The sequence below is a fragment of the Sprattus sprattus genome, assembly GCF_963457725.1.
Source record: "Sprattus sprattus genome assembly, chromosome: 1".
Taxonomy (NCBI): domain Eukaryota; kingdom Metazoa; phylum Chordata; class Actinopteri; order Clupeiformes; family Clupeidae; genus Sprattus; species Sprattus sprattus.
The window spans coordinates 51,010,364-51,034,927 of NC_137920.1; the positions used below are offsets into that span (position 1 = coordinate 51,010,364).

Genomic DNA, 24,564 nt, shown 5'->3' on the forward strand with positions numbered 1-24,564 from the left:
AGTCTCTCATTTTGCGAATTCGATGACATTTTCCTGCGATTATATTCTGAGGGTAGTGCTGCCTTTAGGTGTTCTGTGAGACAGACATATCCAGGGGTATGGGTCACATAGTCAGATGATACAAACTGATGTAAGCACTTAGTTCATGTCTGTACAACATTTACAATACATTTAGACATTTAGCAGACGCTTTTATCCAAAGCGAAGTTCAAAGGAGAGAAAAATCAAGTTACGAGCAATAGAGACCTAGTGTAACACTAAATACTATTTTACATACGAAAAAGAAAGTGCAGGAATGTTACTACTGTAAGTGCCAGTTAAGTACTAACAAACAACATAAAAGCAATATGCGATTCCATCAGTATAAAATGTTGTAGTCTGTTTCTTTACTCATATTGCTTGGGGCCAGTTAATCTGGAAAAAACAAGTGGCAGGTTGGGTGTGAACAGTCCGCCTGAATTGATTTCAAGCTCATACTCAGTCTGGCCCAACCCCGTTGACAATCGTCTCCAGGACTTAAAATCCAACCGCACCAATCAGCGAACAGTTCAGAGCTGTGATTTTAAACCTCAAGCTAAGCACCCGCCCATCTCGGAAACGAAAATGAACGGGGTTAGGCCAGACTGACTGACGGAAAAAAAATGGAGTCACAGGCTGGTAATGGCCAGGCTAGTGAACAGTGCCTGGGGGGTTAAATGTTCTTTTGAGTGATAGACTGCCAAGACTGGCAGGGCAGGTAGTCAGTGGGAGATCGCATAATAAATCACTTAAACAAAATTCCCATCTTATTTTTGTTTTCTAGTCATGATGGCAGGGAGTGATGCCCAAGCCGAACTTCAGGCCCTTATGGAAAGGAAGATGGCAGATAAAGAAACAAGTGATTCTAAGGAGGCCAATGGCTCCTTGGAACCACTGAGGGGATGGCCGGACCTCAGCCATGGAAGCGAGGTGAGTGAGAATCTGCACTCAAGTTCATGTGATCCTTCTCTAGAAGATGTCCAGGAGAGCGACAAGCGCATCTTTCTATATAGAGATATATTGCAGGACGTTTGTGGGCAGCCATACTCCAAGGTACTTTCTTGATAGTTGACAGAGGGAGGATGAGTCAGTCATAAGGGCCTTATACATGTGCCACTGAGATCAGATCAGTTTATCGTATCGTATTCGCGTGTAGGTGTGAAGATTTTCAAGGGAAACGGCTCTTGTCGTTACCTGTATACATGTGCAAAATGTGAAGCTGTTACATTGCCTCGGGCATGCGCAAAGACCACGGAGATGTGCTCCCACCTGGTTTGTTTACTAACAACATCAACGTGGATCCGCATCGGGCACAGGCAGTGTAGTGGCTTAAAGTTCCCTTCTTTCTATCAGCATATAGTTCTTAATATTTTCTTTGAATAACCACTCTCGGATGGAAAGAAAACGAGTCTACACGTGGATGTTTTTCAACAACGGTAGAAAACTGTGTTTGCTCCGTCTTTTACTGGACTCATAATTATATGACAGTGGTATTAGTTACAGTTGAGACACCCGAAATAACTTGCATGCGCAGCAATCCTGAGACGTGATTTTTAGTTTGCACATGAATACTAACGTCTTCTTTGATCCCAGGAAATTTGAGCACATAACCCATCTCCCTTACGGAGATATTGGCGAAAGTTGTTTAACCTACTTCATTGCAAACGTCTAGTTTTTCAAACGTGTCTAGTTTTTGTGCAGTAGTGAAGAGTCTCAGTCTACTACACCATACATAGCATATCATGTTTGTAGAAAATGATTAAGGTGCAACAAATGCCAATAAGCATAGGCTATTTAAATTAAATGATTCACATTGCAAGCAAAATGGTGCGGCTGGAGCACAGGGAGGGACAATGGTGACGCAGTTTGGATGTAGCGACAAACATTTATGTGCTGTAACAAACAGTGTTAACCAGTATGTGAGTAACGTGGCTTTTATTAAAACATAGCGTGTGTAATGTGTAGCTATTTCGTTCCGTTTATTAACCTTTCCGGCTGTCTGTATTACTAGCCAGCAGCAGACGTAAAGGAAAGGGAGCATTTTACTCCCCGGCAATCTCTCTACAAACTTCCATATAGACGCGGGATCAGCAGAGGAAAATCTACTTTCCTTTTGGGAGAAACCAGGCCAGTCGTTCCCACGACTACAGCACCTTGCAAAACGAATTATATGCGTTCCAGCAACAGGTGCTGCGAGTGAGCGCTCCTTCAGTGCAGCAGGGCGCGTTATAGAAGCCAGGCGCTCTCGCCTGAATCCTGACACTGTAGATGCTATTTTATTCCTGCATAGTGCTTAAGACAAATTCTAAATAGAACGAAGGTTAGGCATATCAGCAGAGGTATATTTTGGTTACATTAGGATGGCTACGTTTATAGCTTGCGTTTTGGGCGCACCACAATGCCAAGAAGTTTGTCGCGACTGTAATGGCATATTTCATTGTGGGGGTGATTGATAGCTTAAGGCTTACGAGACACGGTGTTTTCCGATGTTTTACTGAGTCCTCTCTGTCTCTATCACACACACACACTAACGGAAGCAAAAAAGGTTTAAATTAAGTGACATCCCTCAAATGTCGCGTCTCCCGCAAACCTGCAAGCTATGAGTCAGCTGTCAGTATTGGAAGAAGCCTTAACGTCTCGAAGATGAAACTTCCTGGGTTATTTTGTTTCCTTAGGCTATTAGTTATATTTTAAAACACCCAGTCACATTGTAGCCTACCACTCATGGAATAAGGAATTTCAAAGAGATGATGGAGTGAACTTTCTAGCCTCTAACTTTCTAGCCTCCTGTCACCGTCTCCCCCCAGTCACGCACGGCCTCCCCCATGACACATCGGCCTGATTTTACACGCCCTTTTCTAAGCCGAACGAACGTGGTAAACCACCTCTCTCGAAAGCTTCAGACGATCGGCGGAAAAACTAACGGTTTACATCTAGACCCCTTATACATGAGGCAATTGTAACACGTTCGCGAGTTTCTATCGTGGTAGACGCGATGTAACAGCTTTACATTGACGCATGTATAAGGGGCTATAGAGTCCTCTAAAACCTTGATAGCTGTTTGTATATCTTATATAACTAATTCAATATAATCTGAATGTCTGCTTTAGTGCCCGAACATTATGTGACCAATGTGCTGAAAATGTTTCTGATGTCCGGTTATGCAGAGAGCTCAGAAGAGAGCGATCACACAAACCCTAAATATTTAATTTCATGAGGATGGCAGCATAGGTGGGGAAAGGAGGAAATTGTGTGTTTAACTCATATACAGTAGCTCCTTTGCCCCCAACGGCGAGCCAGAAAAGCTTAGTGTGTTTGTCACATGAACTTTCCCTGCATTACATTAGAATTAGTTTCAGATTAAATCTCAGAAACAAGGAAGTGGCACATTCAAATAGATGACTGTGCAGCTGTCAAACTGGCCCTAGGCTCTACTACTTCACATAATAAAACAGCTCTCCTCAACATAACAGCTCTTGATAACAAATCACTTGTGATAATGATAGTTTTGTTGTTTTAATTGTATGGTCTTTAATTGTATGGTCTAAACAAACAATGTTTAGCAGAAAGTTACTGTGTGGCTGTTCTATTGAAAGCATCCGTCCCATCTATTGTCAGGAAGTAAAGTGCGACAACACTGCAACGATAGTAGTCCATGGGCCCGGACCTGAAATTTCACATATCGGTACCATCTGGGTGGGCAAAGTCTAGTTGCTATTTTTTAAATGTTATACATCCCTAGATTATGTTTTGATGTGATAACCCTTTCAGAGTGGCAGCTTTTGAGTGGTTTTCACTCATATCAGGCTAACTGGAAAGATGAATGCTCCAGTCATCTTGTATAACTGTACCATTATACTATTAACTCATCTCCATTGAAATAAACTCGCCAATAAATACTTTTAATGGCCTCCTATGTACTTGTAGGGATAGGTGCGCTCTACTTCAAAAAAATATATAAATGTGTTTTCGGGTGCGAGGAAAAGAATGTTAACTATTAGTAGAATAGTCCTATGTACTTAAAAGTTCACATTGTCAATTTTATAAGGATATATAGTCTACTTTTGCGAAATTTGCAGTTTCAAATAATAATATTTTGTGGTTCTCTCTTCAAATACAATATTAAGTTAAATTTAACTAAATAGTAGTCCCTCAGTTTGTATTTAATTAACCTAGACCACTAGGCCACAATAATTATGATGATAACTACACATGATACAGGCAAACAATGTTGTGGCATGTAAAAAAGTTTTGTTTTATTTTTCGTATTACCAGTCCTTCAAAACGTACATTACATGTAAAACTGTTTAATTAGTGGTCTGACAGTGCATATGTCCAGATGATGTTACACCTGAACACATGCTACACTTGAACATGCTCACTTAAAGTAACAGTATGCAACAATTATACTTCAGGATTAGGGTTAGGATTAGCAATTTTACCTTAAAATAACAGCTGGAAAAGAATTGGGGCGCTACAATGACTTTTAATATGGAGAATCGTCTCTGTGCCATTGCAATACCTGGGTCCATAGGCATATAACTGCTAAATGTAGGATTGCCTGACGCCGCCCGGCTTTCTACTGTCTGCCGAACTAGTAAGTAGCTTATTTGCCGTCTTGCTTGTCTTGTGTTGCACTTGCTTGATGTTTGACTGTGTTAGGACAGTTGTTGAGTAACTAGTTTGTCATAATGTCAAAGTCAGCACATTTCAAGAGATTTCGTTAGTTTTAGCCGCTAGCATATCGTTAGCGAATAGCAATTGATCCGGAATGCTTCTTTAACATCAATTGGCATGTTCTTTGTAACAACAATACTGATGGTTTGAATAGAAGGGCTATTTAACATTGCCTGTTAGATTAACTAGAATTAGAACTGTACATATTGGGATATATTAGGTCCACACCCTCAACCTAGGAGTCTGTTCACTCGACAGTGGGTTCTTTCTCACTGGGTTGATCAGAACAGGTTTGCAGTTTTCACATATCTGGTGAGACATGTCCACTCAATCACCAACTTCCCATCATCGTCTGTGGTCCACCCACTTTCCTTGGAATCCGGCACGGAGGGTTGGGTCTTAGAGACCGCCTCCATATTGCAAAACTATTGAAGGCATGCATGCCAAGCAAGGCCTCAGAGACACCTCTTCCTAGTGATTGACAACTGCTTTGTAGCCAGACTAGTAAGTAACAGCATGCGAGTGTCAGCTTCTTCCTGGGAAGATCTGAGCTTTGTTACCTCCTCCAATAGTTCATCACATGTGTCATACATGCCTTGTTCTGGAGTTTTTCCTCTGTGTTTGGGTCCCTTCCATTCATCGACCAAGAATTTGATTAGACTTGCCTTGTTGGAGGAACTGCATTGTTGGATGTTGTGACCCGGTGTTATGTTCTTGAACTGAATGCCTAGGTCTGGACCTCTGTTGGCTCTTTCCGCATCTTTATGGATGTCTCCTTATAGACATCATTCACAACATCAATGCTCTTGGCTCAATCATGGAGGACCTTGGCTAGGGCTGATTCTGCCAGCTGAGTGAAAGTCTTGTCATCCCCTTTCATCTGCTACACCAAGCTCATCCCATCAATGATGGTTGTTGATGGTTCTGGGATAACGTCTACAGGGGCAACGCTTTTCTCCAGCTCTTTCGCCAGAGCACCTTTATTGGTGTTGCACAGAGATCCATCACCATGGAGAAGAGCCAAGACATCACTCATGTGAAGCCGTCGGCTCTCAGCCACTAGGATCATCCTTTAGAACTGCTTGCTTGGCTTGTCCTAGGTTTCGTGGCTTTTTCTGACTGAGAACGTTTTCAGCTGCTGCTACCATTATTCAGAGACAACAAACTTCTAGATTCTAGCTAACAACTGACCGGTTAACGCCCACGGGTGTTCCTAGTAAATGTCTGTGGGTGTTAACCGGTCAGATGTTAGCTATATCTAGAAGTTTGTTATTTTGATATGCAGTTCACTTTATGTTTTGATATGCAGACCACAAAGGTAATGATTATGAATGAGCAGAAGTGCAGAATCAGCTTCTTCAGAAAGGTTCCATAATAAACGCTTCCACATAACCCTTGCATGCATGAAATGGCAACCTTTTTTAGGCAAAAAAGTCTATCTCCTTGGCTAAGAACTCCTGTGGTTCTATAAAGAATCACATAAACCCTTTTTTCTAAGAGTGTAAGTATCAGGCAAATGAAGTAGATCACATTCGCCACTGGCAGAATGAGAGGACCCCATCCTGGCTTATAAATGCAATTGACCTATCGCTAAGCCCCGCCCCCCATTGTGACAGCTGCTAAATCGGACACTCTATCAGAGCTTACTAGAGTTTACAATGGCAGCTATCAGTGACAAAACTATATCCCAAGAGGCTCTAGACAACTTTTGGAGACAAAAGGACCTGATTTCGCCTAGAAGCCTTCAAAAGGGACTTAAATATGCAATGGAGGGATATGTATACAATTTAAAACTCGATATGGTGGATAACAAGCTTAAATTTGCAGAGCTCAATGCAAGAGGGAGAAGCCTCAACTCACGGTCATCGCGATTGCAGACAAATACATCCAATACCAGCATTGTTCATGCATCGCATGGGAAAGATACAATGAATTCACAGTCAGTTAATTTAACTAATCTGGAAGGCACCGAGATGTACACCTACGTTTATTAACTAGCAGGAACCTGCCCCTGACAGGACAGTGTCCTAACCATAGGCTATGGTCCTAACTGTCTAGCTAGCTTGTTAATGTAACCTTTTTAATTACCGGCATGCGTGTGTTTCGTTCACGTTGTCATGTTAATCCATTATTTAACCTATCGTTTGTTTAATAAACTGTCCCATAACTGACAAAGTTACGCTAGCGCAGCTATTGACATTAACGTTAGCTAATTTGAACCAGAGATAACTTGCCTAAGCCTAGCATAACATCAGTGGTGAAAGTAAGCAGGTACTGTGAATAATGAGTAGGCCTATGCCTTTTATCATGTAGGCTTAGTTGATTGCTTTAGCAAAGGGACATTCTAACAAGAGTATGGCCGAAAGCTAATGAACGTATAGTTCACTGTGTGATCTGTCACACAGCTTAATCCACCGGAGATATTTTGGACCGGTCTTGTTTTCGTTTAGGAAATGAGATACAATATACCCCATTGCCTATCTTCTCACGATAACTCGTATCAGTGTTTTATCTACCCCATGCACATCGTTTGGCCATTTATGTTGAAACTACATTACCACAATTACACACTTGTTTTTGTCCCGTTGTGGCTTGGGGAAAGGGATGAAATATACCCCATTCTGCAGCCTATCGGGATACCTACTGTCGGTGTTACATGTACCCCAAGCACATCGTTTGACCATGTTTTTTTTTTTTTCATAAGCAACATCAATCGATCATTAAATTATTGTAACATGTCTCCTCCCTGTTGTTTTCAATGGAGTTATCGGAGCCGATGTCCGAGTCCAGTTCAGGCTGGAATGTTATTGGTTCATCTGCGTTCTAAGGGCGGCGCTTAGCGACAGGTCAATTAGAGTCTTCATAAATTAATAGGGAGCAGGGTGTGGAAAAGAGGCGTTAAGGAAGGGCAGACCGATGAAAAAGCGGGACATTATCCTAATATGCGTGACAAAGGCTTAAATGGCTGTACAGTTTAACCTTAATCAAAATCAAACTTATTTTTTCCAATAGTTGCAACATTTGACTTTTGATAATTTACAAATAATTGAGATAATGACCAAAATAATATCACTGTTAAGATTATATTAGCACATGTGTGATTTGGGGAAATTTAGCTAAAGCGCTGATCAGTGAAAACGGTTATATAGCCCAAAAATATGAAAAGCTGCTTATGTGCAAGGGTTATCATATATTAATAGACTTATATCAGTCCTACAAACAACTTAGCATAGGTAAAGTTTTGCCCCCTCAGATGGTACCAATATGTTGTCTGGCCCATGGACTATAGCTATTAGTCTGTAACTTCAATTCATTTTAATACCTTCCAAATGGTGCTCAAAAATGCACCTTGTGTTTCACTTTGGAGTGCTTTGAGACTTTCAAGATGACTAGATTTATGTATGATTTCAAGAAGTCTGTAATCTCCACTGATCTTTATCATTTTGTAAGAACTAGTGATTTAGCAAATTGTAATTGACGATCTTTAAGACAATGTAAAGAGGGAGAGTCTGTTATGGATAAACCTTGAGAGCAGAGTACTCACAGATGATACCCTACTTTAGGTACACTGGAATAGTCCTGGGTCTACAGACTGAATTTGACGTCTTCCGACTGCAGTAGGCGTGTATCTTTTTTTCTGAACCTAGGTTGTCATCCTCCTGCATCTTTCTCAGGACAAAATAAGGAGAGAAAGGAGGGATGGACATATTATGGTGCAGCAAAGTGATTCGGGTTCATAACACACATGGGCAACAGTGTGTAAAAGAAGTTTTATAACTGGTAGGCCAGATTTATAAAACAGGGCGTACGCAGTGTACGACACAAATACGCCAAAGAACACACTCATGAGAGAAATTCCAAACAACACATACATGAACAAGCTTCTTATCGTGAGCTTTAAACACCTCAAGATGACTACACATCTGGTCATGGACAAACCCTAAATTAATATTTATACAATTCCACTGTGGATAGCAGGCTCACAAATAAGGTCATAGCTCTATCGCTAGCAGCCAGTCAATGTTTTATTGTCACACATTAAAATGGTACCCTATTAAACAGGTTGGGCCATCCATTTTTGGGATGCTCCTGCTATTTAATCAACACATGAAAGTAAAAGGAATTAGTCTGTCTGCCTGAGTAGAATCATCTGTTGACTCTCACAATGATATCATTAGAGGCTAATGCAGGAAGTAGTTGCCTTTATTTGCTAAAAATGAATATTATCAGACCTAGATAATCTCTGCATCACTATTATCATCAGAAGTCGTAATTTCTCTTCTTTAAGGGAAGCGTATGTATGGGGTAAAGGTTTACTGAACAGGAACGCACAACGAGCTTGTTTTTTATCATGTGACAAAAAGAACAACTAGGTCTTGTGACATCCGAAATTCGAGGCGGAAGTGATCCAGACGTGTTGGAAGTTGTAAGGCACGAAGGGAAATAGGACATCCCAGCACCATCCTCAGAGAAAAGGGTCTTGTGGGCATTAGAATGGAATGTTGCATGGTTTTGCATTTGCCCTGCAGTGCAGTCATAATCAATGGCCCCACAGTGCATTGGTGCTTAATAGCATCAATCAGACACTTCTAAGTGCAGCCGGCGTGTGTGGGGGTGAATGAAGAAACCCAGTGTCCAACATACTCTGTTGTTGGTTACTTGGGGACTGATCGGACTAATCATGTACTTTGTTGAGTAACTGTAGATTTTCAACCATTAACTGGCAATTTGGGTCCCAGGACGAAATCAGTTGATTCTGTGTGGACAAAAGATGTACAGTATGTAATAAATGTTAGCTGTGCTGAACGTGGGTGGCTAGATGGACACATTTTAGTAAATGAAAGATGTGGTTGGTCATTTCCAGTTGAAATGTTTGGGAAAATATTTATTTGTATAGATAAGCTGTTAATATCTTAAGTAATGAATTAAGGTGTTAGTTCACCCCCAGCTCTGAGCCTCACACCTCCATTGGGAAAGTGGAGAGTAAGAGTGAAATGTACATGCAGTTGACAGTAGGTGGCGGTAGCGTTACAGCTTTGCAGTGTTTTTTGACATCTATGACCATATGGTGAGGGTGTGGTTTGTATTACATATTATGATGTAGTCTGTCATTGCTTATCAGAACTTTATCTGGATATATGTAACAAACTAGTGGGATGGAAAAAAAACATGTGTGAAGGTTTCTTTACGGTTCTGTGAGGGCTGTCCACATGATGTTAAGACTGAGTGGAATTTAAGTGTCTTCACTTCTGAGGCCAGAAATGGTTCCACAAGGCTGCCCCGAGGTGACCTTGCACTAGGTCTGCAGAATTATGAGACGTTTTTCAAGTTTGAAAAATAACACAGCACAGTACAGCCAGCACATGAGATTTGTGGCAACATAATGTCTCCTGAAAAGAAGGGAGCTTTTGTGGAGGAGGACTGCTCACCAGATCTCAGAGAATCAGATTCTCACTCTTTTTTGCTGTCGGGCTTTAAGAAGTGTGATAATGCAGAAAGTGTCAACCATTTGATTAAATGATCCACAGTATGTACGTACATACAACTGGCAATAGGAATAATCTATTGTTTTCAGTCAGGCGGGGAGTGAAGGATCCAACCATGAAGCTCATAGCCTTGAATGCTCTTTCAAAAGAATATTATGGAAAGACATGTAATAGTGTTTGCTGGAATCTGGCCTATAGGGGGTTAGAGGTGCTGATAAGGTCAAAACAAGTACACTGAAAGCATTTTCTTTATCTTTATTGCTATGAATTTCCTCCAGGTCACAGAAAACAAGGCCTTACTTGTTGATACTAGGATACCAATAACCAGGGTTCACGCTAGACTTTTTCTTGGCCGGACAAATGTCCGACGCTATTCCAGAATATCGGCCATTTGGAATGTCTACCGGACATTATTCACTAATAGCCTAATTAAATAACCACCAAAACTCCAAATGAGAAACGACACAAATTTAAAAAAAAAATCAGGAGCTTCCAAACACTCAAGTAATTCTGTCAATCTGCAAAACTGATTACTTGGGATGTCACGTTTAGCCATGTGATACACCACTTTCATTTGTGCCACGAGTAGTAGTGGCGTTATCGCAGTGCACTCTCATTGCACTTTGCTGCGGTGTTAGGGACATAGCGGCTCTGTGGTCAGACGACTCGCTATGGTCAACTAAGGCAGATCTTTTTAAATTCATGGAGCCTTTCGTAAAGCCATTTAACTTGCCTGCTCTCTCACAAATGCTACAGAACATTGTGTCTCGACCATCCACCTTTTCCGACCTTAGCCAACGGAATTGCTCGAGCCATTCAGCTTTAAAACTCCTTTTAAGTTTTTTGGCAGGCGCATGTTCTAAATCCGTCGGGGCCTCGGATGATGTACTTGGAGTCGAATAATTTCTTGACGAATCATTAGGCCTATCAAGGCTATTAGTTGTCTTTTTGAAGAACTGACCGAGAGACGTCTGCTTAGCCTTTTTAAAATTTTGTTATTGTTTATTTTAGTGAACAGTTTTTAGCGGGGAAACCAGCCTGCGTGTGTTGCGGAACCTCGACCAGCGCATGTTCCTAATGCAATCCAAATCTGCTTTAGAACTTTTTTTTAATGACATAGCAGGCTGATTATATTCAGGTTTATGTTACAGTTGTTTTGTTGTTTTCATATGTTACTGATTAAATCATAGCCTACATACATATTTTCTACCGGACATTTGGGCCGTTTACATCTTATTATACCGGCCATTCATGCGTTCAATCGGCCAATGTCCGGCCATAGCCGGCTAACGTGAACACTGCCAATAACATACCATTTATAATTTGTGACCAGAAAATTATGAGTTTGTTTCAGAAAATCCATAACTATTTATTAGGAAAACAGCAAATTACTTTTCAGATTTCTCCCAACAGAAGCATTTTAGTTTTTAACTAACAACTGTATTTTCATTAACATCGGTGCAACAAGTCTATACAAATGTACTCTATGTTTTGGTCCTAACCTGAATAGGACCACACATCAAATTTTGAAAGAAAATGTAGGCGGCAGCTTAGTGACTAATGATCAGGAGGCCAGGAAGTTATGTTTTTGTGTGAGCGGCTGGAAATGTAAACCGATGAACTTTTGGTGTCTGTGACAAGAAAAATCCAAGATCTTAACTTTCCAAAGCAGTCATCAGGTACTCTGTTAAATATTTGTGTTTTTGTTACCATTTTTAATAATCAGGGTGTTTGGGACTTGGAAGTAGGAGTGGATCCAATGCAGCACACAGTATGTTACATTTCCTTGTATAGCAGCACCAAAGGCTTCTTACAAAACAGATGATTTGTCCTTCTCTGTCCCTTTTTAAATCCTTGAATGTTACTCTTTAAACATCTATGTTCTTCATATTTAACCTCAGAAGTTTAATCAGATGAAGAGGGACATTTTTCTGACACATCTGTTTTTTTTTTTTAGGAAATGTTTTCTAACTGTTTTTTAAGAGATCTGTAAATGTGTCCTGGGGTGGATCTACTTCTACCTTCTGTTTACCTACCTCTGCTCTGTTCATAGGAGTTACTACCTGAACTGTCTTTTCCTTTTATACATACTTGTATATTTTTGTAATTTTATGTAATATGAAATAGAAATGCTTAGTCATAGCACTGTCATAGTGATTTATAGATGTTAAAGCCCTCCTCACCAGATTTCTGTACACTATACCCAGGTAATCATTAATGTTGATGAATGGTGATTACATGACTAGCTTCTCATATAGTCAGGGGAAAGCTGCCACCCACACTCCCCCTCCCGAAGGGCGTTCGGTGCAGAGAAGCAAAGGGGAAGACGCATTGACAACATGGCTCTGCAACCAGACAGACCAACATGGAGCAAACAGATAGAGTTCACCCTAGCTGGGATTGGGAATGCTGTGGGTCTAGGCAATGTGTGGAGGTTCCCCTACTTGTGTTACAGAAGTGGAGGAGGTAAGAGCTACTCTTTAAAATGAGGATACTATCAGTTTGTTTTCCCTAACTAGAATCTGTGATTTATGTAGTTTGGATTGTCATTAACCCTATTTCCATTTAAAGTAGAGTGATACTGAAAAGGCTCAGGGTTAGGGTGTTTGTTAGTGTCAGTTTGATTTATCTGTCTGTGCCATTCAAGGAAAGTTTTATAGATGATTTCAAAAAGTACAAAATATTTGATTAATAACAATAACAAAGTGCATACATGTTGGATCAAATGCCAACAAGTGCATACATGTTGGAGCAAATGTCAAAAATGACTTGTTGGATCATATGATTATTTTAAGAAGCTCTCAGCTAAAGTTACATGACTGTTAAAACATGAATCAACTTGAGTGAAAGACTAAAAAAAATAAGATACCACTAAAAACAGGGGAAAGAGCACGTCTGTAAATGCTTTACTTTTAAAATGTAACAATAACACTGCTAAGAATAAGGAATGTAAATGTCTTGTAAAAATGCTGATGAATGAATATCTTTTTTTAGTCAGTTTTGGGAACCAGGGGAATGTCATGTAGCTTATCCATTTTGCTGATAGTGTGTGTCAGATGTCTGTAAACTGAGTCTCTCTCAGGGGCTTTCCTGGTTCCTTACCTGTTCATGCTGGTGGTTCTGGGAATTCCACTGCTCTACATGGAGCTTATAGTGGGCCAGTACCTGAGGAAGGGTCCTGTTCATGTCCTGGAGAAAGTATGTCCACTGCTTAAAGGTAAATATGAAGACTGGGATGGAATTATGGAGGTCATTGCATGGCTTTTGTCAGCTCTAGTAATTTGTGTTTAATGAACTGCTTAAAGCAGCGGTTCCCAAACTTGACATGGCAGGCCCCCCAGTGGCAATGAGAAAACAATGTGCCTGCCCCCCAACCACCAACAATCATAAAAAACAGATGTCTATCCGCGGTTGCATAGCTTTTCTTTAACATTGTTTTTATATTTGAACAGAACTATTTTATTTTATTAAAGTTAAAAGGTAAATCATTTGATCAATAATTGCCTTTGTATTGTTCCCTTCTTTGGATGTTAGGCACATGTCTGTTCTATTTATAATGTAACTTACTATCCCAAAGTACATAAAGGCTAAATGGTAGGCCCGACCATATTAATTCATTAACCATAAGTACAAAGTAGGCTATAAACTCATCAGCAAAAAAGGTTATGAGAAACCTATTTGGAATAGGAATATGACCATTGGGTGGAGGACATTGCATTGCATTTGTGAGCGTCAGCGATTTCTGTTTAAGTAGTTGATCCAAAGAGTTTGTCATTTCAGGTTTTGCTCAGACATGTGTATATGTTGTGCTGGTTCATATTGTCTTCCCTCTTTTTGATCTTGAGGTGTTGGCATGGCAACTGTAGCCATCTCCTTCATCATGTGTACATACTACAACGTCATCATCACCTGGGCGCTCTACTATCTCTTCAGCTCCTTTCAGAGTCCTCTGCCCTGGCAGGGCTGTAATAACACCTGGAACCAGCCCAACTGCACCGACCATGTCACCAACAGCTCCTACTCCACCACAGCCAGTCAGCAGTTCTTTAAGTACGTCCTTTGAATGCTATGCTCTGTTTCTGGGATTTGTTCGGAATGGAAAGTTTTTAAAGTAAAGTCTTAGTTAGGTCGGTTATGCGAGTTATCCATTTGTCACTTTATGACAGAGGTCTCAAGCAGTGTCTCCAAGCTTTGAGCCGTGTCCACACTTAACGTGTGGCCACTTATATGACACCATTACAAAACGTGTTAGGAATACTGTTTCGAAAGAATGAAAGTTCAGTGGGGGAACGAGGTCATGTGTTAACTGCAAAAAATTAACCAGTTCAGACGTGTGCATGACGGTACTAGAAGAGATACAGCTTTAGTCATGAGTTCATATTTGACTGACTGACTATAGATTAGATTGTTGGGATTTCCGATAAATGGTCATTATAAAATGGTTATCTCTTCAAACTTTGGACTTAATTACATATACTGTCACCTGGTAAGTTAGATGGACTGACAGATGGGTGTTTAAATATATATTTTCCTCATTTTGTTTTACTTTGGAAAAACCCATTAAAGCCCAGTAAAGAAAACTACACAACTGTCATGACGGGCAGTGGGGCTGTCTAGGTCAGCTAATACACATAGGGAAATCTATTTTTTCCAGAGGCGTCTGTCAGCCTTCAGAGTGATCCCGTAAGAGGCCTCCGCCAAGAGCTCCTCAAAGCCAGGGTTGGACGTGGGGAGATGCCCTGGCTGTCGGGCCACTGCCTGTCACGGCTGTGTTTTGTGTTGTCAGTCATAAAGTGCTGGAGCGGACGCCGGGGTTAGAGCAGGCTGGGACCCTCAGATGGGAGCTCTTTCTGCTGCTGCTTTTGTCCTGGATCATCGTCTACCTCTGCATCTTCAAAGGGGTCAAGTCTACTGGGAAGGTAACAGGAGGCCTTGTAGAACCTGATAATGTAATAATTTCCTGATAACGTAATAACCCTGATAATGTAATAAAAAATCCCTCATAAGTCCCTAAAAGGTGTAATACAACCTGATAATGTAATAATATCCCAATAATGTAATAAAGTGCATTTCCCAATAATGTAACAATCGCCATACCAATAATGTAATAAAATGTAATTAATTGGAAGTTATTACATTATCAGGTTAGCCTCAATTTTGCAGAACCTGATAATGTAATAAATTCCTGATATTGTAAAAACTTTGGTCAGTGCTGAAATGTTGGGACACCAGTTATTCAGACCAAGTAGTGATGCTGTGTAGACAACCACCCACTATTGTTTAGCTCATATTTTGATCCCAATGGTATAGGCCTTTAGCCTCGCAAGCCAAACCTGTACAGCAAGAAGCTGTACAAGGGTCTGGCCAACACGATTTTCAGTGTGGGCGGGATTAACGGTTGTCTGTTAAGTTGCCTCTGCACGCAATGCCACGCAATAGGAATGGCGCTACAACCAATCCGAGCGACTGACGAATGACAAAAGACGATTTGATTGGCCTGGTACAGTATGTGCCCATTAGCTGCCGGTCTATAACATACCAAAATGTTCTTATTTTTTCTCTATTAGTTGATTACCACTGAATATCCCTTTCACCATTGTAAAAATTGTGCATTCGCAATCATATAAAATATATACTGTATCTGCTAATAGTGAAGCAGCAGGTCTCTGGACAGCTTCACTGTTTGGACCTCTGAAACTGGAGACCTGATGCTACAGCACCAACCAAAGTTATTACAATATCAGGTAATTATTACATTATCAGGTTCTGCAAAATTATTGGGAAATGCACTTTATTACATTATCGGGGTATTATCAAAATTACTTACAGACAACTGGAGTGGTACTGCAGATTTATTAACGTTATCGGGAGCATTGTTACAAGCCATCCATGTTCATGAAATGTCCCACAACAATGCCCATCAGTCTCTGGGCAAACTGAGCTCTTATACCTAAAACCCCTCCCTCAGACTAATACACTGTGGCCACCTTGTCCTCCACTATAGATAAGACTATTGACATAGGATCCCCTTACCCCAAGTCTTGACTAACTCTCTTAGCTCATCAAACCTTACCCAACAGGTCAAACAGAATACATGGCCACACTAAGTTACCAATTCAATTTATGTTATCCTATGGAATCCTATACTAACCTACTTAATTAAATGTGAAACATATATTTTTTATCCCACAATTACATTATCAGGTTTTATTACATGTTTTAGGGACTTATGAAGGAATTTGTATTACATTATCGGGAGTTATTACATTATCGGGAAATTATTACATTACCAGGTTCTACAGGCCTCTCCATCACAAGCACTCGTGTCAGCCGTATGACTCCCTCGTTAAATTTAGGAATGCCCAGGACACAGAAGTACCACACAATCCATAAATTAATATTAGAATACTTTTATTTTGTTCTTTAAAATGTTGAAGATATAAAGTATCTTTAAAAGCAGTCTTTCAAATAATTAAACGTCCACAATGAAATCCATTCTCGAGCTGTCACAGCTGGGTTCCACTTGTAGTCACTGCGGCCGAGATAGGTGCAGTGTGGATGGCTTGACGTGACATCGTGGGCAGTGCCCCCCCCCCTCAAGATGCTGGGATTCTCCTGGGAACTCCCAATGACGTCAGTCACGGCTTCTCGTAACAGGCATTCACACAAACCATAATAAAAAGCAATTAATCCAGGCTCAGCCGATGCAATAAAACAACGTAAGAGGATTTGGATGGACCAGATACTTTCCTTTACACAGAGTATCCGCATAGCCCCGTACACAATTAAAATGCAATGTAAAAACAGGGAGAAAAGCTTACGTTCCTTTACTCGGGAACGTTGAGCATTGGTCATCCAAATCTAGCTCTCCGTGGCGATGGCGTGTCCTGAACTGCTTCCATCCGTTGCAGTCGGCTCAGTGTCGTTGTCCCCGCCGTTCCTCCATAAGCCAAACTGCTTCTCCCCGGTTCTTTCGTTTCGTTCGGACGGTCGGCTCGTCACCCTCTCCTGGTCCCTCCGTCGTCCGCCACGGTTCCGCGGGTCCCAGCCAGGCCCCAGTCTCTAGGCTTCTCCCCCTTCTTATAGCCCTCCTCGATCACTTTCATAATTGTTCAGGTGTATGTCCAGGTGCAAATGATTGAGCAATTAACTAGCCTTCAAGGAAGTCTGTGTAGGTCAAGTAGTCTATGCCAGTGTTCACGTTAGCCGGCTATGGCCGGACATTGGCCGATTGAACGCATGAATGGCCGGTATAATAAGATGTAAACGGCCCAAATGTCCGGTAGAAAATATGTATGTAGGCTATGATTTAATCAGTAACATATGAAAACAACAAAACAACTGTAACATAAACCTGAATATAATCAGCCTGCTATGTCATTAAAAAAAAGTTCTAAAGCAGATTTGGATTGCATTAGGAACATGCGCTGGTCGAGGTTCCGCAACACACGCAGGCTGGTTTCCCCGCTAAAAACTGTTCACTAAAATAAACAATAACAAAATTTTAAAAAGGCTAAGCAGACGTCTCTCGGTCAGTTCTTCAAAAAGACAACTAATAGCCTTGATAGGCCTAATGATTCGTCAAGAAATTATTCGACTCCAAGTACATCATCCGAGGCCCCGACGGATTTAGAACATGCGCCTGCCAAAAAACTTAAAAGGAGTTTTAAAGCTGAATGGCTCGAGCAATTCCGTTGGCTAAGGTCGGAAAAGGTGGATGGTCGAGACACAATGTTCTGTAGCATTTGTGAGAGAGCAGGCAAGTTAAATGGCTTTACGAAAGGCTCCATGAATTTAAAAAGATCTGCCTTAGTTGACCATAGCGAGTCGTCTGACCACAGAGCCGCTATGTCCCTAACACCGCAGCAAAGTGCAATGAGAGTGCACTGCGATAACGCCACTACTACTCGTGGCACAAATGAAAGTGGTGTATCACATGGCTAAACGTGACATCCCAAGTAATCAGTTTTGCAGATTGACAGAATTACTTGAGTGTTTGGAAGCTCCTGATTTTTTTTTTTAAATTTGTGTCGTTTCTCATTTGGAGTTTTGGTGGTTATTTAATTAGGCTATTAGTGAATAATGTCCGGTAGACATTCCAAATGGCCGATATTCTGGAATAGCGTCGGACATTTGTCCGGCCAAGAAAAAGTCTAGCGTGAACCCTGGTCTATGCCATGCAATTTCACACGGTGCACGAAATGAGACAATCACAGCAATACAAACAGTAAATATGAGATCACAGCAATCAATAAATGTTATGAGCACAGCAATCAAAAAGTCACTACACACAATATTTGTAAACTACAACACCTATACGGTTACAATAGGCTGACACTCGCACTGTATTGATTTTTTTTTTTTACATTTGTGCTTTTAAATGTTATATTATTAGAAAAGAATGACAATGCATTTAAGTGTCTAATTTTGCCTTTTTGTGTTTTTTTTCTCTCTCGTTCTCTCTGCGTTTGCATTCTACTTCCGATGTTCAGGTGGTTTACTTCACTGCTATCTTCCCCTATGTAATACTATTTGCTCTGCTGATCAACAATGTACAGCTACCTGGGGCTATTAAAGGCATTAAGTTCTTCATTGTGCCTGTGTGGGACAAGCTGCTGTCTCTTGAGGTAAATGTTTTTGCTTTTGGGCTTGTCAAGTCTTGTCAGAATCTTTGTACATAAATAAGTGTTGCATTTTATTGGTTTGTGAATGTGTTTGTGTTGCTAGGTATGGATCAATGCTGCAGCGCAGATCTTCAATTCCATTGGGATTGGATTTGGTGGCCTTATGACTATGTCCAGCTACAATTCTTTCAACAACAATGTTCTGAAGTGAGTGGATGTCATGTACTTCCTTAGCTCCTGTAAAAAGATAGCGCTGAGTTGATTCTCTATATAATCATCTTCTTGTGACTGTGGTGCAAAGGGTTGCTTGAGTATTCTCTCTGTTCACAGAGACACCTTGGCGATCTCCATCATAAACTCCCTGACCAGCCTTCTCGCTGGCTTTGTCATTTTCTCAGCTTTTGGTTACATGTCACATCTTCAAAACATCCCTGTTAGTGATCTGGCTGTGGACGGTATGTGTTTTTATCTTGCAACTCTAAGATGTCAGTCATTATAGCTGCACTAAAGTTTAGGATCACATTCAAGGGGTCAGCTCTAAATTCTCACACTCAACATGCTTATTGGCTTGAAAAAAATTCTTCAATATGTCTGTTATAGTTTGTTTTTATTGTGTGCTTGCTCTTCCCACCTAGGCCCAGGGCTTGTGTTTGTTGTGTATCCACAAGCCTTTGTGACCATGCCTGTGGCTCCTCTATGGGCCATCATCTTCTTCTTCATGCTGCTGTGCCTGGGTCTGGACAGTGAGGTGAGTCTCATAGGCCGTTGCTAATTCTGTGTCTTCACTGTGATGCTGTTAGTGTAAGAGATCTAGAATGATGTTGTGGAAAATCCTGCCAACACGAAGGGGACTATCTTGTCAAATAACACCCTTTTGTGTTTGTCAAAGCATCATACTAGCACAGAAGACCCCCTAATTGATCAGAATCAGAATTGAATCAGAAAATCTTTATTACTGTATGCAAACTTCTGTGACAGAGACAGGTATCAACATTTTCCTGTTGAGGAATATTTCCTTTTAACCAAGTCTGTGTAAAAAATGAAGGCGTAAGAGTAAGAATGTGTACATAAAGCAGTTACTGATACCCTGAGCTTGTAGGATTACAGGATTCACCAATGTTTGGATTACATCATACTTTGCAGTGATCATAGGCATGGCGCCAACAAGCTGAGGACAATACGGCCTAATCTCAATTATTTTTGGCTGAATACCCCCCTACGGTTCAATCAGATAACTGTGTTTCCGGCAGTCTGTGTCATTTTATGAGTTGGCACCAGGATATCGGGGTTGGGATGACGTCTTTGGCGATATATGGGAAAACATACCGGTGATCTTTCTACTGAAGGGATCTACACAGATCTCGCAGATCTCGCTGAAAATGAAATACAGGGTGTTAGATAGGGTTGGGCACCAAAAACCGGTGCCAACCGCACCGAAACGCAGATTTCGGTGCTTCCTTTTGGTGCCTGAGACGATTGAAATACTGCCACTGGTGGCCAAAAACGGACGGAAAGTGTGGCTGTATTTCGCACCAAAAGATTTAAAGATTTACGTGCAGCAAATGCAACAAAACAATTGGGGGTAAGAGGGGAGAGAAAGCAAGAGTCAAAGGCAGATCAGACCGCAGACTGAAGACTAAACGGAGATGCCAGCAAAACTAAGCCTAGTCTCCAAAAGGGGCAGTACAGGTTCACATACTCAGTGTGTTCAAATAACAAGATTGAGTAAAAACAAGATAGGTATAAACAAATCCGAAAATGGTGAAATTTCATGAAATAAATGCAAACTAAATAATAATTCTACTCCAAAGGCAAATATGCTCATACATCTGCAAAAAAATTGCTGAAGTTTGAAGCTGTAGTGTATGTACAGAGTGTGTGTGTGTTTTGTAATTATTTATATTTATTTAAGTATACTGTAAAGTGTTGTTAACAGTTCATATATTGTTCATAGTTTGAATTTAAAAAGTTTGAAGCTGTAGTTTGAAGCCAAGTGTTTTGTATTTACTTATATTTGTAGTATACTTACTTAATTAAATGTATTTATTTAATATATGGTTCAATTTGAAGAAATAAAAGAAATCAAATAGCCTTTCTTTAATGTCGTCAATTGTTGTTTCGTACTTTTTTTAAAGTATCAGTTCAGGCACCGTTTAGGCACGGGTATCGTTTTAAAAGTATCGTTATAGCACCGTAATCAGGAAAAACCCAAACGATACCCATCCCTAGTGTTAGAGTGCCAAATCTAAGGGATGCCATTTCACTTTTATTCAGTATGCATGTTTTTTCCTGACATTTTGATGTGACCCCAGTTTGCAATGGTGGAGGTCATGGTAACCAGTTTGATGGATGGCTACGGTAAACCGCTGCTGAAGTACTTCCGACTTAAGGAGATACTGGTGCTGATGGTCTGCAGTACTGCTTTTCTGCTGGGGATTCCTCATGTCATGCAGGTAACAGGGATCACAGTGGCTGACATAGAACACATCTATACCTTTAACATTTTCAGTTATGGATTTAATATATACTTGTGATGGCTGTGTTTGAAATTATTATCCCTGAATGAAAATCTTTTTCTGTTTGTAAACAGTCTGGGATCTACGTGTTCCAGCTGATGGACCACTACACTGCTATAGTGTCCATCATTTTCCTTGCATTTTTTGAAGTGATTGCAATCTGTGTGGTTTTTGGTGAGTCTCCATCTCAGGCATACAAAAATGTGCCCACTTAAGCACTGTCACATAGTTACTGCTTGTTGTGTGTAGGTGTGAGAGCGTTTCAGTACAAAGCATCAACTGTCACATCTAACCGTCACATCACACTAAATTAGTTAATTATCCGAATTATTTGCCAATTATTAACGTGTATTGGGAAACGGGATGAAATATTCCATGGGTAAGGATTATTTTAAATGTTTTGTAGAATTTTGGCAGGATAAAATCTATCCCATTGCTCTGGTTGGTTATTAAATAAAGAGCAGTGGTTCAGAGGAAAAAAACATTTTTGATAATTTGTTTACCAACAGGTGTGAGAAGGCTTTCTGATAGTCTTATTGAGATGACAGGAAAACCACCCTCCATCTTCTTCAAAGTCTGTTGGTGTATAGTCTGCCCAATTTTGATTGGAGTAAGTACAACGACGTCCTAGTTTGAAGTCTGCCTTTCATGGATTGAACGCATGTATAGGTACAAAGCTCTTCTAGACCCAGGATAACATAGTGATGGTGTTGCTCTTGTGCTGCAGGTGATCCTGGTCTTCTCAGTCATCCAGTTTAGGCCGGCCCGCTACGAGGACTATGTGTACCCAGCATGGGCTCAAGGCGTGGGCTGGATGATCGCCTTGGCCTCCATCATCTGGATCCCGCTGGGAGCCATACATACTCTGTGGGTCCTTCCTGGCACCTTCATGGAGGTACATTTGCTCCAGACCATAAATAAATACATAATTGGTTCTGTTTCTACAGTATTTTTTATAATTTCCTTGCATAGTATCTTCATAATTCCTTCAATAGGATCTTGGTGATTTGTGTCGATGTGTAATTTGTGACGATATCTTTTAGGTTTCATGTGTCACTGATTATAATATTATAGTTGTACCCTAAATAAAAGTCTTGAGAGAAAATGTATTTGAAAATCTAATTTCTAATTTCAATTGTCTTGTTTTTGTTAAAACACAGAGAGTACGCAGGTCACTCACTCCCTTTGGTTTGGAAAAGGTTCCAGCCATCCACCCGTCAGGAAGTGGTGAGTCTCTTCCAGACCTGGCTGTGAAGCTCTGAAGCTGACGGCTGTTCCGGGGGGCTCTCCGCTATGTCAATCCTGAAACACCATCACCCTCTAAACAAACTCCTTTTGCTACTACTTTACATTTTGAGTTTTCATCCGTTTGTTTGAGCGCCTTGCAAAGTGGGGTACTCCTCCCCCTCCCCTCCTCACCCAACACCACCGCACTATTGGTCTGATAGATGATGGAAGACAATCGGTGGTGTGACTGAACACTACAGATCTTTTTGTATCGCTTCAGGTCACACCTCAGCTGTGGATGACTGTTTGCTGTTCCCCATTGAGACTGTAGATGCTGTTGCGTCCCACTGTACATCCTCCCATCTTCACCTCAATCAAGGCTCAATTGAGGATGTAGAGGAGCTCTACTGAGGCAGACCTCAGAACAAACTGAGAATCTATTACTGTACGCTCAGACCTCTGTGGGCTTGCCGGGGTATCGATGGATAGTTGGTAAATTAAGATAGACAGAAAAAAATATATTTTTAAACAAATGTTCAAATCTTTACTTTATGTATAATCAGCAAGAGCCAAAGAGATTGGGGCCAGGCCAGCCCCTCTTTTGTACCACAGATTTGAATACCAGAGATTTGCAACAGATTTGTTACTGCAGACATTTATTTATATTTATTTCGATATAAATTACTCCTGTGCAGATTTTTGGTAAGATATAAATTAATATCAGTGCTTTCAATGGACCTATGTAGTTTTGAGTTAAGCTCATCTTATCTTAGATTTTTATAAGTTGTTTTGTTTTTTACTACAGAAGAATAGGTATGTTGTTTTCAAATGTCTCTTCTCTTTTGCAGCAATTACATGTTTCACAGTTTTACAAGAAGAGATAAGTTATTCAAAGTCCAAATGTGAGCTCTTCATCGGGACGTGACCGAAGGCGCTCTCTCCTCGCTCTTGATGTTGTCTGTGTTATTTGTTAGCAACCTTGCTTAAACTGAAATTTAACTTCAACATGAATTTTATATACCTAAAAATGTGTAAAGACCATATTGGGTGAAGGGCTTCTTAAATCTCTGTACTTTTTAATTAGATGCACTAGGATCATAGATTTGTTTGGTTTTATTTGATCTGACTTATTTTGTATTGTAAGTGATTAGCAGGCTGTTTTTTAGAGCCTGTGTCTATATGGCCTACAACAATTGTTCATTTCAACAGTATTCAGTGTTTCTTTGTGTGTGTATCATTTATTGAATATAATGGTCCCATTATTCAGACTAAGAACCTGCATCTCTACTTGTGATCAAAAAGTATGTAAGATACAGCTACAAACTGTGCAGCCTTTAAAGCGTTATAGTACCCTACACATGTGCAGCCTTTAAAGTGTTATACTCACTTTACATGTCCAGCCTTTAAAGTGTTATAGTCACTATACTCACTATACATGTGCAGCCTTTAAAGTGTTATAGTCACTACACTCACTATACATGTGCAGCCTTTAAAGTGTTATAGTACACTATACATGTGCAGCCTTTAAAGTGTTATAGTCACTATACTCACTATACATGTGCAGCCTTTAAAGTGTTATAGTACACTATACATGTGCAGCCTTTAAAGCGTTATAGTACACTATACTCGCTATACATGTGCAGCCTTTAAAGTGTTATAGTACACTATACATGTGCAGCCTTTAAAGTGTTATAGTACACTATACATGTGCAGCCTTTAAAGCGTTATAGTACACTATACTCGCTATACATGTGCAGCCTTTAAAGTGTTATACTCACTATACATGTGCAGCCTTTAAAGTGTTTGTCACTATACATGTGCAGCCTTTAAAGTGTTATAGTACACTATACATGTGCAGCCTTTAAAGTGTTATAGTACACTATACATGTGCAGCCTTTAAAGTGTTATAGTACACTATACTCACTAATACATGTGCAGCCTTTAAAGTGTTATACTCACTGTACATGTGCAGCCTTTAAAGTGTTATTGTACACTATACATGTGCAGCCTTTAAAG

General features: G+C 40.4%; 2 protein-coding genes across 2 annotated transcripts; both read left to right on the forward strand.

Annotated features, from left to right (window-relative positions):
- Positions 1 to 807: 807 nt before the first annotated feature.
- Positions 808 to 19,016, forward strand: LOC308370191 (sodium-dependent serotonin transporter-like; the record flags this gene model as incomplete). The annotated part of the gene is made up of 7 exons (XM_080844793.1): positions 808 to 948; positions 12,440 to 12,647; positions 13,264 to 13,398; positions 14,027 to 14,231; positions 14,968 to 15,100; positions 18,674 to 18,808; positions 18,909 to 19,016. 7 exons carry the CDS (start codon positions 808 to 810, stop codon positions 19,014 to 19,016), a joined length of 1,065 nt encoding a protein of 354 aa, XP_080700919.1.
- A 153-nt stretch (positions 19,017 to 19,169) lies between these two features.
- Positions 19,170 to 23,462, forward strand: LOC308378695 (sodium- and chloride-dependent GABA transporter ine-like). Its single transcript, XM_080855660.1, has 7 exons — positions 19,170 to 19,260; positions 19,441 to 19,553; positions 21,118 to 21,258; positions 21,396 to 21,495; positions 21,831 to 21,931; positions 22,049 to 22,216; positions 22,482 to 23,462. Exons 1-7 carry the CDS (start codon positions 19,215 to 19,217, stop codon positions 22,581 to 22,583), a joined length of 771 nt encoding a protein of 256 aa, XP_080711786.1. The 5' UTR covers positions 19,170 to 19,214; the 3' UTR covers positions 22,584 to 23,462.
- The last annotated feature ends 1,102 nt before the right edge of the window (positions 23,463 to 24,564 follow it).